Below are 19,432 nucleotides of genomic sequence, written 5' to 3'. Positions count from 1 at the left end.
CTCGTGCTGGGAAGTACTGTAGCTGTTACCGGAAAACCAAGAGAGGAGGGTGTGACTTTTTTTGCTTTAAAAGAATAAAATAAATATGACGGTTGATACATTTTTGCATCACAGAGGATATTTTGTAGACAATTAAAAAAACACAACAATTTTAAAACTGCACAATAAAGTTTTATAAGACACAGCTGAGGAACTTCAGCTTTGTACATTATTTAATTCAAACACGTACAATAAGAGAAAAATAATGGGAATGTAAGTTTGTACTTATTTCCAGAAAATAGATTCATTTGACAAACAATGTTCCAACAGTAAATAAACCTTGTAATGCAATTACTTCAGAACAAATACACATCAAGCTACTGCAGTCCTATACATTGTACTTCAGCTGTCAACAGCCAATTCATCTGCTCCGTAGCCAGGACACTTCATTTACAACATGTGTAACAGCACACAGATGGTAAGATGAACAAAGCAATGTACGTAAGATAAAATGTTACAAAACACTGGTCAAAATAAAATATATATGCAAGTCATCCCTAGTATTTACAGCAAATAGTTTTAAATTAGAGATTGGTCAGAAGGCATCTCCTACATACAAATGCCACACATATAGAAAAAAAGCAGAAAGGCAGTCAAAGAAAGGTACTGTGTTAGTTATGGCTAAAGACCTTTGGCTCCAAAACTCTGTTATAATTATTTTCAAAAGACAACTAAAATGTGGAACATTTGAGTAGTCTGTCTTTGAACTCCGTTATTACACTGACCACTAAAACTCAATGTGAAATTTAGCATGGCAAGAGCCACTTGTAAAAGAATCTTATTATTTTATACATCAAATGCTCTGAGTTAGATGCAATTATGGTTTGGCATTTTCCTAACTCAGTGGGAACACATTTGAGGACAATTATGTTTTACTGCATCTCATGCATAAAGTCTGAGGTTATCTGCTCGGCAGGCCATTGGGAAGGCTCTGGCTGTGCTTTATCTAAACGAGGCACAAATGTGCTTAGTAGTTGCCCTAGAACTTTTTATAGTAACTTAAAGCATGCAAAAGCAGCGGAAAAGAAGAGATGTTGCCATCACACCTTTCTGATCATATATAAGTTTTGTCATCAGAAGGAGGATCAGGGCAAGAGTTGCTAGAGTACAAACTTTTACATTTCAGTTGCAACTCTTTTTCCCACAGACTCTCAAGTCAGGCTGAACCCCAAGTAAATATTTGTCTTAATTGTTGGATAATGTAATTGTGTGTTTTCATTTAACTATAATTTGTTTAAAAGATTATGATGTAGTCTATATTTGGCCTGTCTTGTTATATTTTATCTTAATCTGTTGCAAGGTCAGATTGCCAAGAAAGACACAGAGAATATTATAAAACAACCATGTCTATATGTAGGGTACTATATGTAAAACTGTCCTGAGTAATCTGCACCGTGAAACATTTGCTTTTTAATCTCTCTGAAATGCACTTCTTGAGAAAAAAACCTGCTGCATCCAAAACCATATGCAAACATTTCTGTTCATTTTTAGGGCTAAGGCACCAGCACTACTACGTGGGAAGAGCCTTCATGGGCACTGACATGTCAGGAGATACATCCCAAAACCTCCTTTTTTTTCCAGCACGCCACAGAACCAAGCCCTGGAAGGAAGTAGGTTTTAGCAAAGACACATATGTAAGTAAGCGTGGATCTCATAATGTCTTCAGGTCCAGCTGGGAAAGTTTCTGGGTGAGCACTGCAATCCAACTTCAGACACTTTTTTTGCATCTAGAACAAGTCTTTCAAAATGTGATTATGAAAAACATCATCTCATCACTTTGGTTTGCAGGCCTGAATGTGGCAAGTACCCACAAAAATGGGTATGTAAGAAACACAAAAGGGTTACTCATTTAAGGGAAGGGCATGCATCCATGCCTGCATTTGGAAGTCTGCTCCTTGTGTTTAAATTGAGCATTTAGAATTATCTTTTAAAAAAATCTGAACAGAAATGGCTTGTTTTAAACATCAAAAGAAAAATACAACCCAGCCAGCTTTTTTCACTAGCTTTCCCGTGCATTTTCTGTAACCTGGATTGTTGAAAATGTCAGTGCATATTTCCAGTTCTTAACTGTTTCAGGTCATCTTCCATCGCTATGGGAAAGCACAAGCAATGAAGTTCACTATGCAGTGAACAATTCGGCTGAGCATCACCAGACTTTGCATTATTGCTGAGCTATATACACAAGGCATTTGAAATGTACAGTTGTCAAAAGACGTCATTTAAAATCAAAACCACAAACCTGGGCTTTGCAGAAGTTGCCACAAAGTTATCAAATCACAAAATCTAGCGACTAGTGGGCTTCACAACACTGACGATAAATAAAAACGTAGAGGTAACAATAGTAGTAGGAACAAATACATGTTTAAAATAAGGCTTTTTTACATTGTTGCTAAGATGCCTGGCCTCTAGCCCCTTGTTTGTTCTTCATATATTACAGATCCATGACAAAGCTGATTGTGTCCATTGTCAAAGAATATCCTTGGATCTATCCTTATCATCAGATAATGCCCCTAATCAGCAGCATAGGATAAAGTATTGTAAAGACATTCATAGCAAATCAGTTCTGAAACATATGGAGTCTTTCTTTCCTTCCATATTACCAGCAGTCTTGTCATCCTTAATGAGAGCTATCAAGCAGAAATGATCAGTGCTGCAAATATCAAGATCCTGTTTCTTCCTGGTGGCTTTTTAAAAGTTATTTTCCCAAATCAACTTCATGTCATAGGCAAATCGTAGCAATGCACATCACATATTGTATATGCTGGCCAGAGCCGACCTTAATTGAGTCAGGTTCTTCCCCTTCCAATATAGACTGATGACTCTGAGACAAAAATCCATCTCCGGTCCACACAATTTCTCTGTCCCTTCCAGTAAGGATTTCTCTTTCTTTGTGAAGAAATAATTGGTCAAAACCCACTGTCAATTGACTGTGTATAAGAAGCATGGATCCAGACCGCTTCAATATATTTACATTACCGTTCATCCATTTTCTAAGTCAAGCTGTATGAATACAAAGTGTGAGAACTATGTAACATAGCCAGCAGTCAGCACGTACTGTCTCAACTCTGACTTTGTACATTCACATTATCTCCATTAGAAAATAAAAAAATACTTTTTACACAGAGAAATAAGCATATTGGAAATAAAGAGAAGCGTCTCCCAGGTGAAGAAGTGAACAAAAAGTGATAGAAAAGCTCTATACTGAAGAGCATACATGCATGCAGTATATTGCTGTGACTGAAAGTAATCAATCTGAGATGCCCTGGGCTCCTCTTGTTTCCATTTGTGTGTAATAAATGCACATATCTTTATAGTCCATTTCACACTCTGTTCATGTTTCTATATGACAGAATAAAATTTCCCTGTTCCAATCTGGAATATGGTAAGGCCTTGCGGGACATTCTCCTGCCATTTGGCAATTTAATAGAAAAAGACAGGAAGGATTAGGGTCCACTAAATTCTGCAACAGCTGGTTAATCACATGGGATGTCTCCACCTGATTTTAACGGGTGGTCTCTGCTCAGTGCTTCAAAAGGAAGGAGAAAACTCTCCTGAGATTCCTTGCTGATATACCCCTAAGGAAAAATTCCTCCCTATCCTAAATTTGGCCATCAATATAAGGTTAAGAAAAATGAAATGTTACAATGACCTGCATGATTCCATCACGACTTCAACATAACTAAGAAACACAGATCAAATACTGCTGCTTCCGAGTAACAGCAAGTTGTCTTTGTCTGAAGGGAGACTGCTCTTCATCAGCAATGCTGACACTGGGCGACATTGACTTCAGAGCAGTCTTGAGGAACTTCATTCTTCTTCTAGACAAAGGTTGTACTTCTGGCTCAAGGGAGCCCAAGGTTCTCCCTCCAAAACTGGAGATTCACTGAGCTCTAATAAGCTTAACCATGTCTCCAAGGTCCTTCTCTGGACTAAGTCTCCCTCTGTGCTGATGTCCTTCCCAGGTCCTTGGCCTCTCACTTTTTAAAGGGGGTGAGTTTGTTGAAGGTATGCCAGAAGAGGGATGGCTTCCGCTTGGGTTCTGCCAGGGCAAAAACCTGCTGCTGCGGGATGCTGGTAGGCACAGTGATGTGGCGCTGATGAATAGGATGCAGGCTTTGGTGTGGAGGAGGCACAGGACACCCATTATAGCTGACACCTGCAAAAGGAGCAGTTTAAGAAAGTGTATGAGTCAGCTAGCAGAGCAACCAATACTGGGAAAATTTAAGCACAGGACCATGGGACAAATTCAATGCTCAATAAAGCCAGTATGAATTTTGCCATGATCTTGAATGGAGGCACTACTAAAGGTTACCTTTTCTGATGTTAGACTCTTTAATTGCTGCATTGATTTGTCTTAAGAAGAGAATAATACCAGTAAAAATAGCATGACAGAATTACCAAAAATAACCAGGAGTTTCACATAGACTGGCTATATTGTTTGCACAAGTAAATTCTGGTATTTCAAAGGAATGACTTAACATGGTAGATAGTTCTATTTCAGTCAACTCTCAGAATAAGGCTGGGTAAAATATTGCTGCCAGCAAAAATGTTATTTCTTCAATTTGGAAAATATTTTTCCAGGCTAATATTCTCAGACTTTGACCTTTGTGCATTCTAAACAGAATCTCCTGATCACAATTTTCAGCCACTCCCCTGAAAATCCGGACGGGTTTTATAGGTATCTAGTGATTGATAACGAGAAAATGCTTTAATAATATTAATCCCAGGGAACAAAGACCTACATAACATCAACTCCTTCACTCCTAAATTCAGACTTAATCTGGTCCCACTTGCTCAATTTATTCTCTCAACATACTAGAGATTTACCCAAATTTGACTTTAAGATGGAAAAGGACAAAATCACAACACATTTCTGACAGAGAAAAGGAATAAAAAAGCTGTTTCCAGAGAAACACATTTCTAGTCCATCCTTCCTTCTAGTCTAGGACAGAAGAAAGACATTTTGAGTGTGTTATCATAAATACAGCAACACATGGCTTGCAAAAAGAACTTTAGGATATTTTAAACAAAGCACAAAATTGCTAAAGAACAAGCTATTTGAGTAAAAGCAAAGGAAGGAATCAGTAACCCTCATTTCTAATTCAATCTCTGCATGCACTTTCTTACATCCTTAAATAAACCATTTGCCTTACCTCTTGAGTTTCTTCTCTAGTAAAGAGAATACTGACTTGCCTGTCTGAAGGAGTCTGGGGAGCTGATTTAGTAGGCAGTTTACAAAGGCATTGGAATTTGATATTACAATATACATTAATGGAGATTATTTGAACTCCATGTAAACCACAGAAATTTTTTAAAAGATTGAATAACTCAACCATAGACAGATTGTGCTATTTCCTAATGTAAATACACTTGAACACAGTAAGAATGTAAAGCAATTCTGAACACCCACCTTTAATTTTTCCATGCCTTGACTTACGGGCATTCTGCATGGCTTGTTTCTTCTGGTTTTCTGAGATTTCCATTCCTATGTCAAAGTGTAAATTAGGGCACTGGTATAAAATGCTGTATCTAATACTTCATTACATTAAATTAAAACAAATACATAAACTATATTTTAAACAATTTTGAGTAAATCTTAATAGTAATATAACTGAAGTTTTTGGAAGTATGTTTTACTTTGTCATATAAATTTAAAGATAGTTTTTCACTGGCATAACAATAGGAACATTAATTTGCCTGTAGATTACTGGGAAAAGCTGCTTTCCAGTTCCTGCAAATGGCAATCACTGGGGAACTAACCACACAAAAAGTTCTCTTTATAGGTAAGTCCAGATAACAAGAGATTTTTAAAAGTGTAAATTAACACTTCTGAAAGCTACAAGCCACCAAGTAACAGATCACAAATGCAGAATCTGTTTTTTCCACTGGTTTTACTCTGAGCTAACTCGGGGTAACAAATTGAAGTAACTGGTATTGCAGTAGTACAAAGTTGGGTATCATCTTTCCCTCCACTCGGAAGAGACAGTATCACATAACCTGCCAGGCACCGAAGCAGGCTGTGATGTGGTTGTGGCTGCATCAGACTAGGGCTGGATCCCTCACTCTGGTTTCTCATGTAATTGTTTGCATACTTGTATGACTTACATGATGCTATAGTATGTGGTCAACCCTATGCTATTTACTATCATGTGATAGGTGTATGACTGATCTCTGCTGAGTACAGAGATGCCAGACATCTACTATGAAAGGTGACACCAGTGGCTGGTGTTGTCTGGAGCCCATGTACAAGCACACCAGCTTCCTCTCCCTGTGTGCGAGACAGCTGAGATGATAGATACATGGATATGTTACGTGTGCACACAGAGACAGTAGGGTGCACGTGCTGTCACTCATTTCACTCAGATGCACATAAAGAGCACAGAAGTTGCAATTCAAAGCCAGAATGAAGCATCTGGTTTGGTTCCATTTTGCATCTTCCCGCACTTCTCTATACTTTTAAAATTCCCTTTACTTTTTTAGCCTGAACTTAAGAAGAAGTTATTACAAATCAGCCTATTAACTTACAATACAACAGCAGTTAGCCCTAATTTTGGGGTAGCAGAAGTTTATTTTATTCTGCAGGTTTTATTTTCCTTTATAGAAACAAGGAAGCAGATAAAAAAAAAAATGAAAGCAATTTCATCAACAGAGATCAGACCACTTTCTTAGGGTTACTATTAGTGGTTTGGAGAAGGATTTTCTGGCTGTGGCCTTTTCTTCCCATATATTCATAAAAGCTAAGAAAAGCTAGATATGGTTTGGGAGACAGTGACTCGCACCAAAGTGTCTTTGAAAATAGAAGTAAAATGCCATTTGCAGTTCTGAATTGGAAGAGTATGTATTTGTTCTCTGAGTGGTTAGATTAGAGGCTTTGTGTGAAGTCCAGCAAGATAGCTTACAAAATCAACAAGATAAATTTAAACCTGAGGTTGAGAATACTGGCGCCTTTCCACTGGTTTTGGCTAAAGGAAATGTTCAATTATGCCAAAAAAATGAAATTTTAGAAAAGAAGCAGTCTTCTGGGTAATGTAGAAAACATCCAAGCCACTGTGACTCGCAAGATGAGACGGACATTAGCTATTACAACTCAACTATCTTTCCTCTGGTTCATGATACCTGTGCCAAAAGAGGTACATCACAATAATGAGTTGCGACATTTGAAAAGCAAGTTTCCAGAAGGCTGGATGTTACACAGGCAGAAAAGACTGCATGTGCCATTATCAAAAATACAGTTTCTCATCGTACTGAATTTTCTTCACTATATTGTACAGTGCCTGAACAGCAGCAAGCATGATGGACCCTCCCTTGCAATCCTTGCGCTCAGCACCATGGGAATTCATGACCCAGCCCGAAATAAGGGTTAGTGCTATTACAAGAAATCTCATTGTTATCACTGCCATTGCCACCACTGTTGAATGGTTTGATTCAAAATGAAACCCTTTTGAATATCCTATGTTGATTTTCAAGAGGTCCCAGTAGAATAAATAATGACATTTAGGGCTGTAGCTGCTACACCTTTGCAGTTTCCTCATGCTTGGGGATTTCTGCAGCAGTGTCACTTAGAAGCAACGGTAACACCCCATTGCCTGCACAAGACAGAGCTGCTGCTGCCCAGGGCAAGCACTAGTGTGAGCCTCAGAAGCATCCTGACATGCAGCATTTAGCCTGTTCAACATCCCGGTGCTCCATAAAGCAACCACTGCAGGAGGAGGTGTAGATACAGGTTTGACGAGCTCAAGAATGCTCCTCAGAAAGGATAGGAATATAAAATGTTCACATTTTATCTTCTTTTGCTCAGTCCTGCTCACAAAAGTGCAGGAGCTGTGATTTATTCCAGATCGTCCTTCCATATGACTGTACTACTGTTCTCATTGTATGCTGGAGTGGAAGCTTTCTGTAACTTTGTTGTAAGAGGGATTGTTTGGACACTCATCATCAGATCCCCTGCATTGCTGTATTACCTTCTGATAACCTTCACCCTTTTGCAATATCCACTTTATTTTAGACTTCTGTTTAGGTGAATTAGGAAAGGCAGCCACCACCCATCCCCATAAGCACAAGGTGACTGAAAAAGCTCTACACAGAGCAACTTGTGAAAGCCATCAGTGTTGTGCCCAACGGTATCAAAATGTCACACCACAATGTTCAGCACAGGAGAAGAGTTGGTTTTGAAAAGTTTGGAAAGTTTGAGGAAAGTTTAGCTGTAGCTGCTTCATTGTTTACTCTAGACTTGAGATGACTGGGGTTAATTGCAACAGTTGGTGCAATGGGGAAGAGTTAAAACTGGTTTTAGAGTATGAATTGGTAAACTTGAAAGTATTTTCTTCAGCTTACGGACTATCTACAATACATATTGAGGAGGCCTTATTTTTGTCATATTTACAACAGTATCAAACAAGAGAAAGCCACTAAGATCAAAAGGTTTACATTTGTAATCTAAAGGTTATTCCTGTCTTCCTATTCTTCTGACCAGGTGTTTTAAGTGAACATGAAATATGAGATTTGGCATCTTGTTTAAATTTTAGTAATTTCTGAGTTATATATTCTGAGTTTAATAATTTCTGAGTCTGCACTTCACTACACTTTCAATTTTAACCTGCTGTCATCCAAAGCCTAAGCCTGATGAGTGTTATAAAAAGGAGAAGTTCTCATGCAGTCAACACACATGGATGCACTAATATTTTCATTACTTCTTTAGGAATATTAAAAAGAGTTTTATTTTTCTTATTAGTGTTGCTATCTTCTTTGTGCGTTTTGCCAATGAAATTTTGCTGGAGCTTTTGTCACTGATCTTAAAGGAAGCATGAGACTATGCAAAAAAAAAAAAAAAAAAAAAATCAATCCTAAATGTGCATTCACACAGAAGACACTGTCCTTAGAGTGGGTCTAAAGCTGATCCTAGGATATGCTAACTTTTTCCCTGCTCACTCAAGGCTGGGCTTCATTTCTCTGTAAACTGCCCAGTGGTGCTATTGTTGGGTCTGTAACTAATGATATCATACAACTGCACAGGCCTCCTGGACACAGGAGGTGCCATTATATGACATGGACAGTATAAACCTACAATTGTTGCTGCCTGGCTTTATAATAAAGTGTCCTTTTCAAACAGCTGTTTTGGGCCAATGATTCATACGAAAGTGCTAGGGTTTTGGATGGATTTTTATTATTGATTGGTCTTCGTGAATTGCATCTTGTCATATTTCATATCTCATTCTGCTCCCTAATGCACCAGAATCGCATAGGTTATGCTGTGACACGGATGTCATAGCTAACTGCCCTGGACCTTTGGCCCACAATGGCAGGGCAAACACACCTGAATACCCTTCACTTCCACAGCTAAAGGTCATGTTGGGTAGGAAAGAGACACCAGTCCCAGAAGGCAGAGGGCACATCTGCACAAAGCATAAAGAAATGTAAAAGTAAGAACATTCCCCTTTGTTTTTGCGACCTCTTAGAGAGGAAATCCTTCCACTCACCCATTTCCTTGTCTTCCTGAACTCTTCTCCTTTCACTTTCGCACGCCTCCATCCATCTCTTTTTATCCTCCTGTTTTTTTGCACAGAACAAATGAATCTCTTCTGTTGCTCTGTTTATTATCTTAAAAGCATTCTTGACATTAATGTTAAAGTCTTTGTCTCTGCCATCTTCAGTGTCCACAATTTCCATCTCATCCATGTCAATACGATCCTTATAATACAAGATGTCCCTTCTCAGTAAGTCCTTCTTACAGAACACAAGCTGATGGTCAAAAAGGAAGAAAGTCCTCTGCTGACTTTTGCCTTGCTTTGATATTTTGGTCAGTTCTCCTGAGTGGATCAGTTCTGAGCTTCTGGCTAACACATCTGGTCCCTAAGAAGACAGAGAGAGATACATATATGTAGTAAGTAAATAATATTTTAAGATCTTACCGTGTGCCTAACCAGTCTCATTTTATAATCAAGTCTTAAGTTCCTTTGTTTTTCTTGTATTTTCATTATTAGATTTGAAAATGTCATAGAATGTAGATAATCTCATAAAGGCAAATTCAATGAACGTGGTTCTGCTCTACTTTATTTCTGCATAAATCAGGAGGAAACTCATTAAAGTCAGTGAAGCAGTTCAAGTTCTGGCAGAACTACCAAAAATCCAAAGGAGATTCTATAGATCTAGCATTTTTTAAAAATCCATTTTGTCATCTCAGTCCAGTGTCATCTCAAAGACAAGTGTCCATATTAATACACACTGCTCTTCCTGATTTATAAACAAGGTAATCAGTAACAGAATCACTGCAAATGAAGCAACTGGACTTTTAACTGAGCAATGACCCGTTGAAAAGTAGACACCATAAACTACCTACTACGCAGAAAGACATATCCTGTAGAGGACATGAAGTACTGTACACAGTACCTTTGCTCAGGAAAGGGACAGGCTGACACTTACCTCCCAGTCTACGATAGAGACTTGCCAGCGTGCAATCTTGTCTATGCTTTCTAGTCTTCGTTTTCGCTCATTGATCAGGCACGCTACGTTCTTCATAGCCTCATATGCAGCTTTTATGTTGTTATAATCACTGTGAAATGTAGACACGTTTCAAAGATCACTTATGCAATGGATATGACACAATCACAAACTGTGACACAGTGCTTGAAGTATTAGCCTGCATTACCCATTTATCCCTCTACTCAGGGTACTTAAACACAAAAAACCCGATTCTCAGCTATCCTGAACCTCACATAGTAGTCTGTACAATTCAGTGCTGCTGTACTGCTAGGCTTTGTCCAGGAGCAAATTATTAAACTGGTGGTAGGAGGCAGAAGAGGTAATGGACTGAAATACTGTCTCTACTGAAAACAATGGTAGAACTCCCATTGACCTCAGTGATACCTACATTTCACCAAAGGAATTTGTTTTTAAGCAAGATTTTAGTGGGATTTTATTGGGAAGGGCACTCCTTTAATCGTGTTTAACAACTGTATTTTTTCCTTCTTGTTCCCAATAGCTGGGTCAATGAACACAAACGGAGAATGCTATGTGCGCAGAAAAAATACCGAAAGCAACCTCAAACAGGGTGAGCGAAGGACCCAAGAACATGGGCACCGAAGAGAGGAATTAAAGGAGACAATGCTGACAAAGTCGCCTGTTTTCATGGAACAAGTGTGTGAGAGCCAGGATGGTCACCTTCCCCTGCCTGCTCCAGGTCAAATGCAAGCCTCCTCTCCTTCTTCCATTGCTGTGCTCCCCTCCTTCTTTCCCTGAGCTCCCCACATGCTTATGAATCTCCCCAACCTGTAGGCAGGTTTTCGTTCCCCTTTGAATAGCATCCATCATTCCTTCACCTTCCTCAAATGGAGCGTCTGAGAAGACAGAAGGAAAGAGACATATTTCTTGCCTTACAGTCCCAGCAGAGCAGCTGCCTTCCCTCCTTTATCAGAATGCCTCTTGCAAAAAAGGGAGCCAGAGGTAGAAAAGTAGCACAAGCGAGCAATAAATCCTGCAAAGGGGTCAGCATCGCTGTCCTTTTTATCTGCTTCTGTCTCAGTTCCTATTTTAATCGGCTGCTGCTGATGGATGTCCTTCCCTTCTAAATCTGCGCATTACTCTCCTCTCTCTATTTATATCTATGGAAACTCTTTTCTGCCACACTTTATACAAAAAGTGAGATTAACAATAACAGGATCCTACTAATGTCAGGGAGATGTCCCACAGCTTGACCGCATGATATCCACGCTGCTACTCTTGCCCTTCCTTATCCCAGTTCCTTCTTTCTCTGTTGGTGTGTACATTATTCCACACTTGCTGCATAACCTGTGGCTTTCACGGCAGGCTGTGCACATCGGATCTTCACACTTTTTATGAAAACAAAACAAAAAGCTACCAAAAAAACCAGCTGGCTGGAGCTTTACCAAGGCTCTGTGTGGGTGTAAGCCTGCCTGTTTGTGAGCATCTCTGTACACTGGGTGCCCGTCTGTGCTTGTAGGCATCTCTGGATGCTGTGCCACAGAAGAGGAAAACAGGTACTATGGGTGGAAGGTGGCAAGACCTTGCTGTCACTTCATCTGCAGGTTTAATAGCTCACAGAATAATCTTTCTAAAATTAGTGGCAGTGAAAGAGATACCCATGTTAGTAATTGTTATTGCAGGACTTCCCAAGTAGCCACAGAACTGAATGCTTTTCACACCTGAATGTCAGTACTTCACATCCCCTATATTTTGCCCCTGGCAAAAATCCCGTGGTCTCCAAGGGGAGTTTTCTCAAGGTTAAAGAAGTGCAGACTTTCGCCAAGGAAGCAGTGCCTCAGGCTCCATTTGGAGTTTGAGTACAGGGGTCAGAATGGAACATTTTTCTTGCAGTTGTACAAGGTAAAAAGGCAGACATTTAAAGATAAAATCTTAATTTAGTCAAAGATTTAATCACCTCAGGGGTATACTAGAAAGGCTAATAACCTGCAACTTCAATTCTTATTTATCCCAGCTGAAAATCCAGTATCTGAACTTTATTGCAAACAAAGGCAATGTTTATTACTAATAACTTTCTAAAAAACATTACCTCCAAACTTGCTCAGATTGCGTTTTTTGCTGAGGCCCTCTACCTTTTCTTGTGTCCACAACATTTATGCAGCTTCCTCCTTTCTTTGGATTTCCTTCTCCTTCATTTCTTTCACACACTGGCTTTTTTCCCCTCTGATTTACACATCCCTCCCTGCATCCTGTTTCAGCACCTTCCTCCTTTCCTTCTCCCTCTTTCACTTATTCCTCATTCTGTCTTGCATCCTGGCAGTCCCCTGTGCTGGATTTTAAGATACTGTTTTTGTTAATATTTGTGATGGTTCCAAGATGCCCATCTAGTAAGGAGCTCCTGTCTATAGTGGTCAACGGGAGTTTTGTTCCTGATCTCAAAAGCCTCAGTGTTGTGTCACTCAGAAAGCTTGAGTAATTAGGTGTTACTACTATTATAAGATTTGGTTTTTTCATTCTCTCACCTGTGCTCCTGAGTGGTGTATTTGAGCAATTCTGCAAGCTGCAGAGGGTATTTGCAGATTTTCTGAACGGGCGTGAGAAGAAAACCATCAATGGCAATGTCAATCATCTGCTGAAGCAAGCGACAGGCCTCAAAGAAGTGACGGTATTTGCCCTGCTTCATTAGTTTGGAAAGTTCAATGCAGGCACTGGGATGATTGTTACAATACTCTGAATAAATAGCAAAGCCTTCTTGCTATTAAAAAAAAAAAAAAAGTCAAAGCTTTAACTAAAGTATGTGTCTATAACGGAGTAAAGCTATTTTTCTAACATCTATTATATCTAATTAGATGAATTTATCCATTTCCTATATTGTTTCCAGCCTGATCAGCCTTGAAACTATGGGGAAATCTACTTTGTAACTGTCAAAACTATGTACCTTCTTTGCAAGAACACAGAAATAGAGGCCTCCATTGAGTCAGGATAATCAAACCCACTTTAAGAAGTACTTTTCTTTGGGGAGGACAGCTATAGGCTTACCAAGTATCTATCATGCACTCACAGACTCTTTCCCCACCACCTTCTTTCCTTATTTTCTTTAGGAATATTTTGCACGCCCAATATGAGATCACTGCAAATAGTCCACCTCATCTGTGATCATTACAGTTTTGAAAAGGAAACTTAAAATTGTGTACAAAGTTACATGCTTGCTAAAGATGAGAAATCTAAAACATTTAAATAATTCTTTAATTGTAAATTATTTTACATTCTAAAATGCTATCTATACATAGTTTAGTATTTGATAAGCACTTGTTACTAAAATCCCCTCCTAACATGGTAACTTAGCATTTTCTTATCATATTTTGTTAATTTCATAAATAAAACGGACTTTTGCAACGTACATGTTGAAGAAAACATGACCCTATTTCACTTAGATGAGGTTCCTCTTTGTTGTACTGTTTCTCAAGATCCTTCAGAAACTTCCTTTGGAACTTGTAAATATCTTCAATATTTCCAAAAATGGTGCTTAACTGAGCTGCGGTGAACATTCCTGTATGTTTGCGACACTGCCGAATATAACCCTGGAAATGAAATTAAAAAAACTCTTTTGTCTGAAGATATGAAAACAGGTTCTACCCTGGACAAGCCCATTTGAGCTGGCAAAACCCCTGCGATCTAAGGGCAGGTGAGTGGTTTCCGAACCATACACACACACACACACACACACACACAGACGTGCAATTTCAGATTTGCACTGGAAATGTTTACACATTGATTCTTGCAGTCCAACTTCTGTCTCACAGTACCGTAAATGAATCAGGGAACCAGAAACCTGCAGAGTGTGTAAAGCCCATTTGCATCTCCTTGTTAGGACTACCTGCCAATCTGGAGGCGAGCCCGGTGTAAGGGCCCATGCATGCTACTACTTTAGCTGCCGCGCTTTTTCATAGCAATTTCTCTGTGCCATAACAGTTCTTCTCTCTGTGGATAAGAACAAACCCTAAAACAACTATTATAAAGACAATTTCTACCAGGGCTAAAGTACTGGTTCCTTAACCAGTATGTAAGTAGGGCACAGTCTAAGCCAGAGAAGCAAAATGAAGAACATATTATAACGCATTCAGAATGCTGCTGTTTGGTAAAATCCATGTGGTATTGGCAGGAGGTAACAGCATTGGCAAGACCACACGTAAAAATACAATCACATTTCCAGGTTTTTTTTTTTCTTTACTTGTAAGAACATCACAGGGGTCCAGTTCACTTTATTCGTACCCAGTGTTAAGTAGATACACAACTGAGTCCTCCAATTTTAAAACGCCCTCGGAACAAGTTCTGCTCTGCCATCAGTAACCGACATCAGATCACATCGGCGTTCGCATAGCTAAGAAGGAAAGGTATGATCAGGGGCCTCTTAGGGCTGAAACACGCAGCAGCAGCTGCCACCCATAGCCAGCACATCCTCAGGTACACGTTCCGCAAAGCTGAGCGTGGCGAGGAGGATACAGTGCAGGGGCTGACTATCCAGGAATAGCTGCTGTGCTCATACTCTCCTATCGGTTACGGCGCCGGGGTACGGAGGAGTGCAAAGGTTAACTGGTATGATAGGGGTTATTTGCCAGGCTCCTCCGTTTGGTTGCTTTCAGGCAGCTTTCCCCCAAATCGCTCTGGGAGCAGACAGCTGTAAAAAGCCTTGCAATTGCTTGGTGAGGTTTACCAGGAAGCAACCCTGAATATTGCTGGCACTGTTATGAATATTCCTGTCTCCTCCACAGCCATCTGCTCTGAGAGCTGTGCAGTGGCTATGCCAGCTACCACATTTACTACTGTTAGGAGGATAACTCCGACAAGGAAAACTAATTCCTGTGCAGCTCTTGTAATGTGGACTGCAGACACTTCTTGAATGTAAAATGTTTTTCTGGGTATACTCCAGCTTCATGATCCTGGCTGCACCAGCCCTAGTGATTCATTCTAGTGCAGAGCTTGCAAATTTGGATTCCTATCTGCAGTAGCTTTTCTGGCTTAGTCTTACTTGAGTATATTTTCAGCCTTATGTCCTGCTTGCACCACCCTATAGATTCACTCTGAGGAAAGCAGACCATCTCTACCCCACACGTTGAACATGGAGCATCACTTCTCTACTTGCAAAATGTGTGTTTGCTCTCTTGAACTAAACTCAGAGGCATGTCAGATTTAAAAGAAGAAGTATAGAACATATGTGTTAGAGAAAATTAATTACTAATACCAGCTTAAGAATTAATAGGTCAGTAAAATATGAAAGTCATGTCCTAGAACTCAGCTAACCATGGCAGCGACACAACTGCATGTAGAAATTCCTCCCTTTTAGGCACACAGTCAAGCTTACTAGCTTAAGTAAATAGTGAATCTAAATGACAAAACCTACATTTAATGTTTTAAAATTAGCCAATTAGCAACTAATTTTTGTCTTTTTGTTTTCCCTTTTTTCTTTCTTCAAAATGCATAAAAAAGCCAGATCTAAAAGAAAAAAAAATCAAAAAACACTGCTGTCTTGTCTACTTTATTGTCCATGAAAGAATCCAATGATGAGTGGTGGACTAAAGGATGACAACATGACAAATACAGAGAGAGACCTAGCAAACTAAGGGTACAAAGAATATTTTGGTAGGTTGCTTAGCACCATTCCAGATGCTAACCACAAATACAAGTCAAATACAGGTCAAATGTGTCACAGTCCATGTCAGAAAAGGGAAACTTCAGTGAAAAGTATTAAGAAGCTTCTTGTCCAAGTGTGGGTCTCCAACAAAATTTGAACAAAAAGCAGAAAAAAACCCACATTTTATGGTTCAAACAAGCAAGGTAGTTCTAAAACACCTTTAAAGACTTCTTCATAGCTTCTAACCATCCAGCAAAAATCTCTTTGTTGGAGAAAACAAAAAAATCTCCCCTAGCAAACATTCTCTTTGCAAGTTACTTTCAAAAAGTTTTGTCCCTGAACTGTAACTGATTTTATTAAAGTTACTGAAAGTTTTCTATCTAAACCAAGTGGTAAAAAGTTCTAAATAAACTGGACTTCCTTCTCTCATTATTATGGAAATAGCGGTCAGATAAGCAAACCCCATGTCAAAAGTGGAACCTTTTTTTAAAAAAAAGGAAGCAGTGCTTTGTGGCAGTCGGCAGAGAGGAAAGCCGTAAGAGGACACAAGAAGGGTCTGACTGACAACCTCAGAAGTGCAATTGGGAATATTTTGATATGAGAAACCACTCCAGTTCTCAACTTATATGGGATGTTTTGTTCACATTAGGTCAGCAGAATGCCCTCAGGTTAAAGCGTGTACCTCACAGATGTCCTTGAGATGCTTGATATAGACGCGTTCTGTGTTCATAATTTCCTGTATAACGTTGGTTCTCATCTGATCCTTGTTTTCAGCTATTTTCTGACGATGCTTGCTAATATCTGCATCTTGTTCTTCATCCTGGATACTACTACAATTTTCTGGCACTTCTTCCTGATTAACTCGCAGCTGCAGCCAGAACAAACAAAGCAAACTAGAGTAAAGCAGCAAACTTCTACAAAACGTGATAAAACCATTACAAACTTCTTACAATTAAGAAAGGACTTGCTACAGAAATGTTCCCATTCTTGCCTTATGGAGAGGGTTCTACAACAGGATTTATCTCATTGTATCCACTGCATATTCAAATAGTGTTGAGATTTCTGTCTGGTTAAATACATGGCTTTCTACTCACAGTATCTGAGAGATACTATGTCGTGTTGCCTGTGTATTTTTCAGACTTAAGCTTATTTCTGACCCTCACTAATAGTTTATGTGTTATTTTGGCCAAGCCAGCGTATGGGTAAAAATTACAAAAGTAGTCAACTCAAACACTTCTAAATAGTCTCCCACTGCCGCAGTTCCCCATCTGTACGACGTGGATAACAGCACCTCCTTCTTCGACTTTCGTCTGATCGCCCATGTTGGCTGGAGATCTAGGAAGGGCAAAGGCAGGAACCATCTCTTGCACTTTGTGTAGTACTTCATAGAGTGTGGCCCAAGCTTCATTACAGGCTCTCAAAAAGTACTTTGAATTAATTTCTAAAACATAGTTCAATTTCATACCAATCGAGAGTTATACTGTCATTAATCTGGCTGAGTTCTGACTGGGGAGTTCCGACTGTGAACCAGATTCTTACACAATGTTGTGTTAATAAATTAAGCCCTATTTTACCAATAAATCCCTGCAGCATACCTTTCCCCACCCCCTCATGAGAACTGCTGCATCCTCTCCATATACACTGATTGCTCCTGGTTGAGCTTTCTGCTGCCCTCATTTCTGCTTGAGAAATTCCTTTGGTTACAAAAGGACCACACAAAGGAAGAAGCCAGAGTAAAAGGTGTCAGAGGAGCTAAGGGATCTTGGGGTGTGATTCTCTATTGCTTTTTTCCTTGTGAAGTCATTAGGAATTACACCACTGATGTTCAGATACAAAGATGCTGAGGATCAGGCCCTTCACTTAAATGTAATGCCATGACCACTGCTGTTGCACTCTGCTAGGAATCTCACATGACAATGGTGCAAAGGCAAGAGAGTTACTCACCCTGACAAAGCTAGCTGGAAACCAGGCTTCCTTGTCCTCGTTTCTTCCCCACCACCAGTCTTTGTTGGAAGCTTCTAGAACTCTAATGACATCTCCAGCTTTGAAGCCCAGCTCTTGATCATCCATAGTCACATGGTCCCAGAGAGCTTCTGCATAGACAACACTGCCATCGCTTATCAGCTGAGATGGGAAGAAAATGAGGTTGTTAAGGACAAAAGATAAGCAATGAACTGTTTATAAATTACTAAAAGAGCAAAATACCTCACTAGAGTGCCCGTGATTACTCCTGTTACAGGATAAAACTAAATTTCTGGATTTTCAGAGAGCTATGCGTAGATTTATTAGTGAGAACAATTTGAGTCCTACTCCAGAGCAGTTACGTAGGCTAACGAGTTACACTCCCAGTGAAGTCCTAGTCACTGTGCTCTTCTCTTGGCATCTGCTCATGGGCCCTGCCAGAGACAGGACACCACGGGTGCTGGATTCTTTGCTATGCTGGCTACTGCCATCACACTTTTTATTAATATGAAACCTCAGACCTGTGGAAAACAACCCCCGCCATCGTTACAGCAATGCAAAGCCCAGGACGTTACCTCATTAATTGCTAGCTGTTCCCCTCCGGGCTGCAGGTACCTGGGAGTGGCTTGGCAGAGCTCCTCGTAACTGTAGTCTTCCTCACTGCCATTGTCGTCCACTAAGGCTGAAGATTCAGTCCCACCATCTGCAGCAACTAAAACAAAAGGTGCAACAGCTGTTTGCTTCATCATTTCTATGATTCCCCCAAGAAAACAATGCAAGAGGAATCGCCGAGAAGTTGCCTTTGTTGTCACGAGTATAACAGTCACAGCAGAAGTGGAGGGCAGCAGAGCTCTCAGGAAAACTGCTTTTCCGCCTTTAAATACTTTTTGCTCTTCTTCGGAATTTTCTCGTTTAGCAGCTGATGAAACTGATAAATTCTCCTTTTTGTGCACAGAAAACAGAACTACAACCATTATTTATTTATTTTCTACCCAGAGGGAATCTCAAACGACCTGAATCAGAAGGGAGGTCTCAATGCCGTTTCCCACAGGGCAGATGAGAGAGCTCCCACGGGCCCCCGCTGTCAGTCCCAGACTGGGTGCCATCACATCGCACCACGACCCAACACCTCCGTGCCCACCCACCCGTGAGAGGGGCGGGCAGCCCACGCCGCAGCCCCCACGCCGCAGCCCCTGCTCCGAGCCGGCTGCCGCCACCGCTCCCACCTGCTGGGGCAGGCTCTGGCAGCACCGAGATACCTATGGGACAGCCAAGGGAGTCTGGACTGAGCACGGTGTAACGGCCTGAGAAAAAACTTGTTCTAATTGCCCCAAATCACAAAAAATTCTTGGGCTGACAATT

At 40.2% G+C, this 19,432-nt stretch overlaps 1 protein-coding gene across 1 annotated transcript in view; it reads right to left on the bottom strand.

The window, feature by feature from the left end:
- Window positions 1-237: 237 nt before the first annotated feature.
- Window positions 238-19,432, bottom strand: part of SPATA13 (spermatogenesis associated 13) — a 51,004-nt gene continuing 31,809 nt past the window's right edge. Inside the window, exons 5-13 of the mRNA XM_072854906.1 lie at window positions 18,646-18,782; window positions 18,053-18,232; window positions 16,791-16,976; window positions 13,878-14,057; window positions 12,999-13,231; window positions 10,459-10,588; window positions 9,516-9,888; window positions 5,450-5,524; window positions 238-4,195 (exon numbers count right to left, since the gene is read on the bottom strand). Coding sequence (XP_072711007.1) covers window positions 4,014-4,195; window positions 5,450-5,524; window positions 9,516-9,888; window positions 10,459-10,588; window positions 12,999-13,231; window positions 13,878-14,057; window positions 16,791-16,976; window positions 18,053-18,232; window positions 18,646-18,782 — 1,676 coding nt within the window. The 3' untranslated portion in view covers window positions 238-4,013. The remainder of the gene's footprint in view (window positions 4,196-5,449; window positions 5,525-9,515; window positions 9,889-10,458; window positions 10,589-12,998; window positions 13,232-13,877; window positions 14,058-16,790; window positions 16,977-18,052; window positions 18,233-18,645; window positions 18,783-19,432) is intronic.

Source organism: Ciconia boyciana, chromosome 1 (genome assembly GCF_034638445.1).
Source record: "Ciconia boyciana chromosome 1, ASM3463844v1, whole genome shotgun sequence".
Classification (NCBI taxonomy): domain Eukaryota; kingdom Metazoa; phylum Chordata; class Aves; order Ciconiiformes; family Ciconiidae; genus Ciconia; species Ciconia boyciana.
This window is presented reverse-complemented; position numbering and strand designations above follow the sequence as displayed.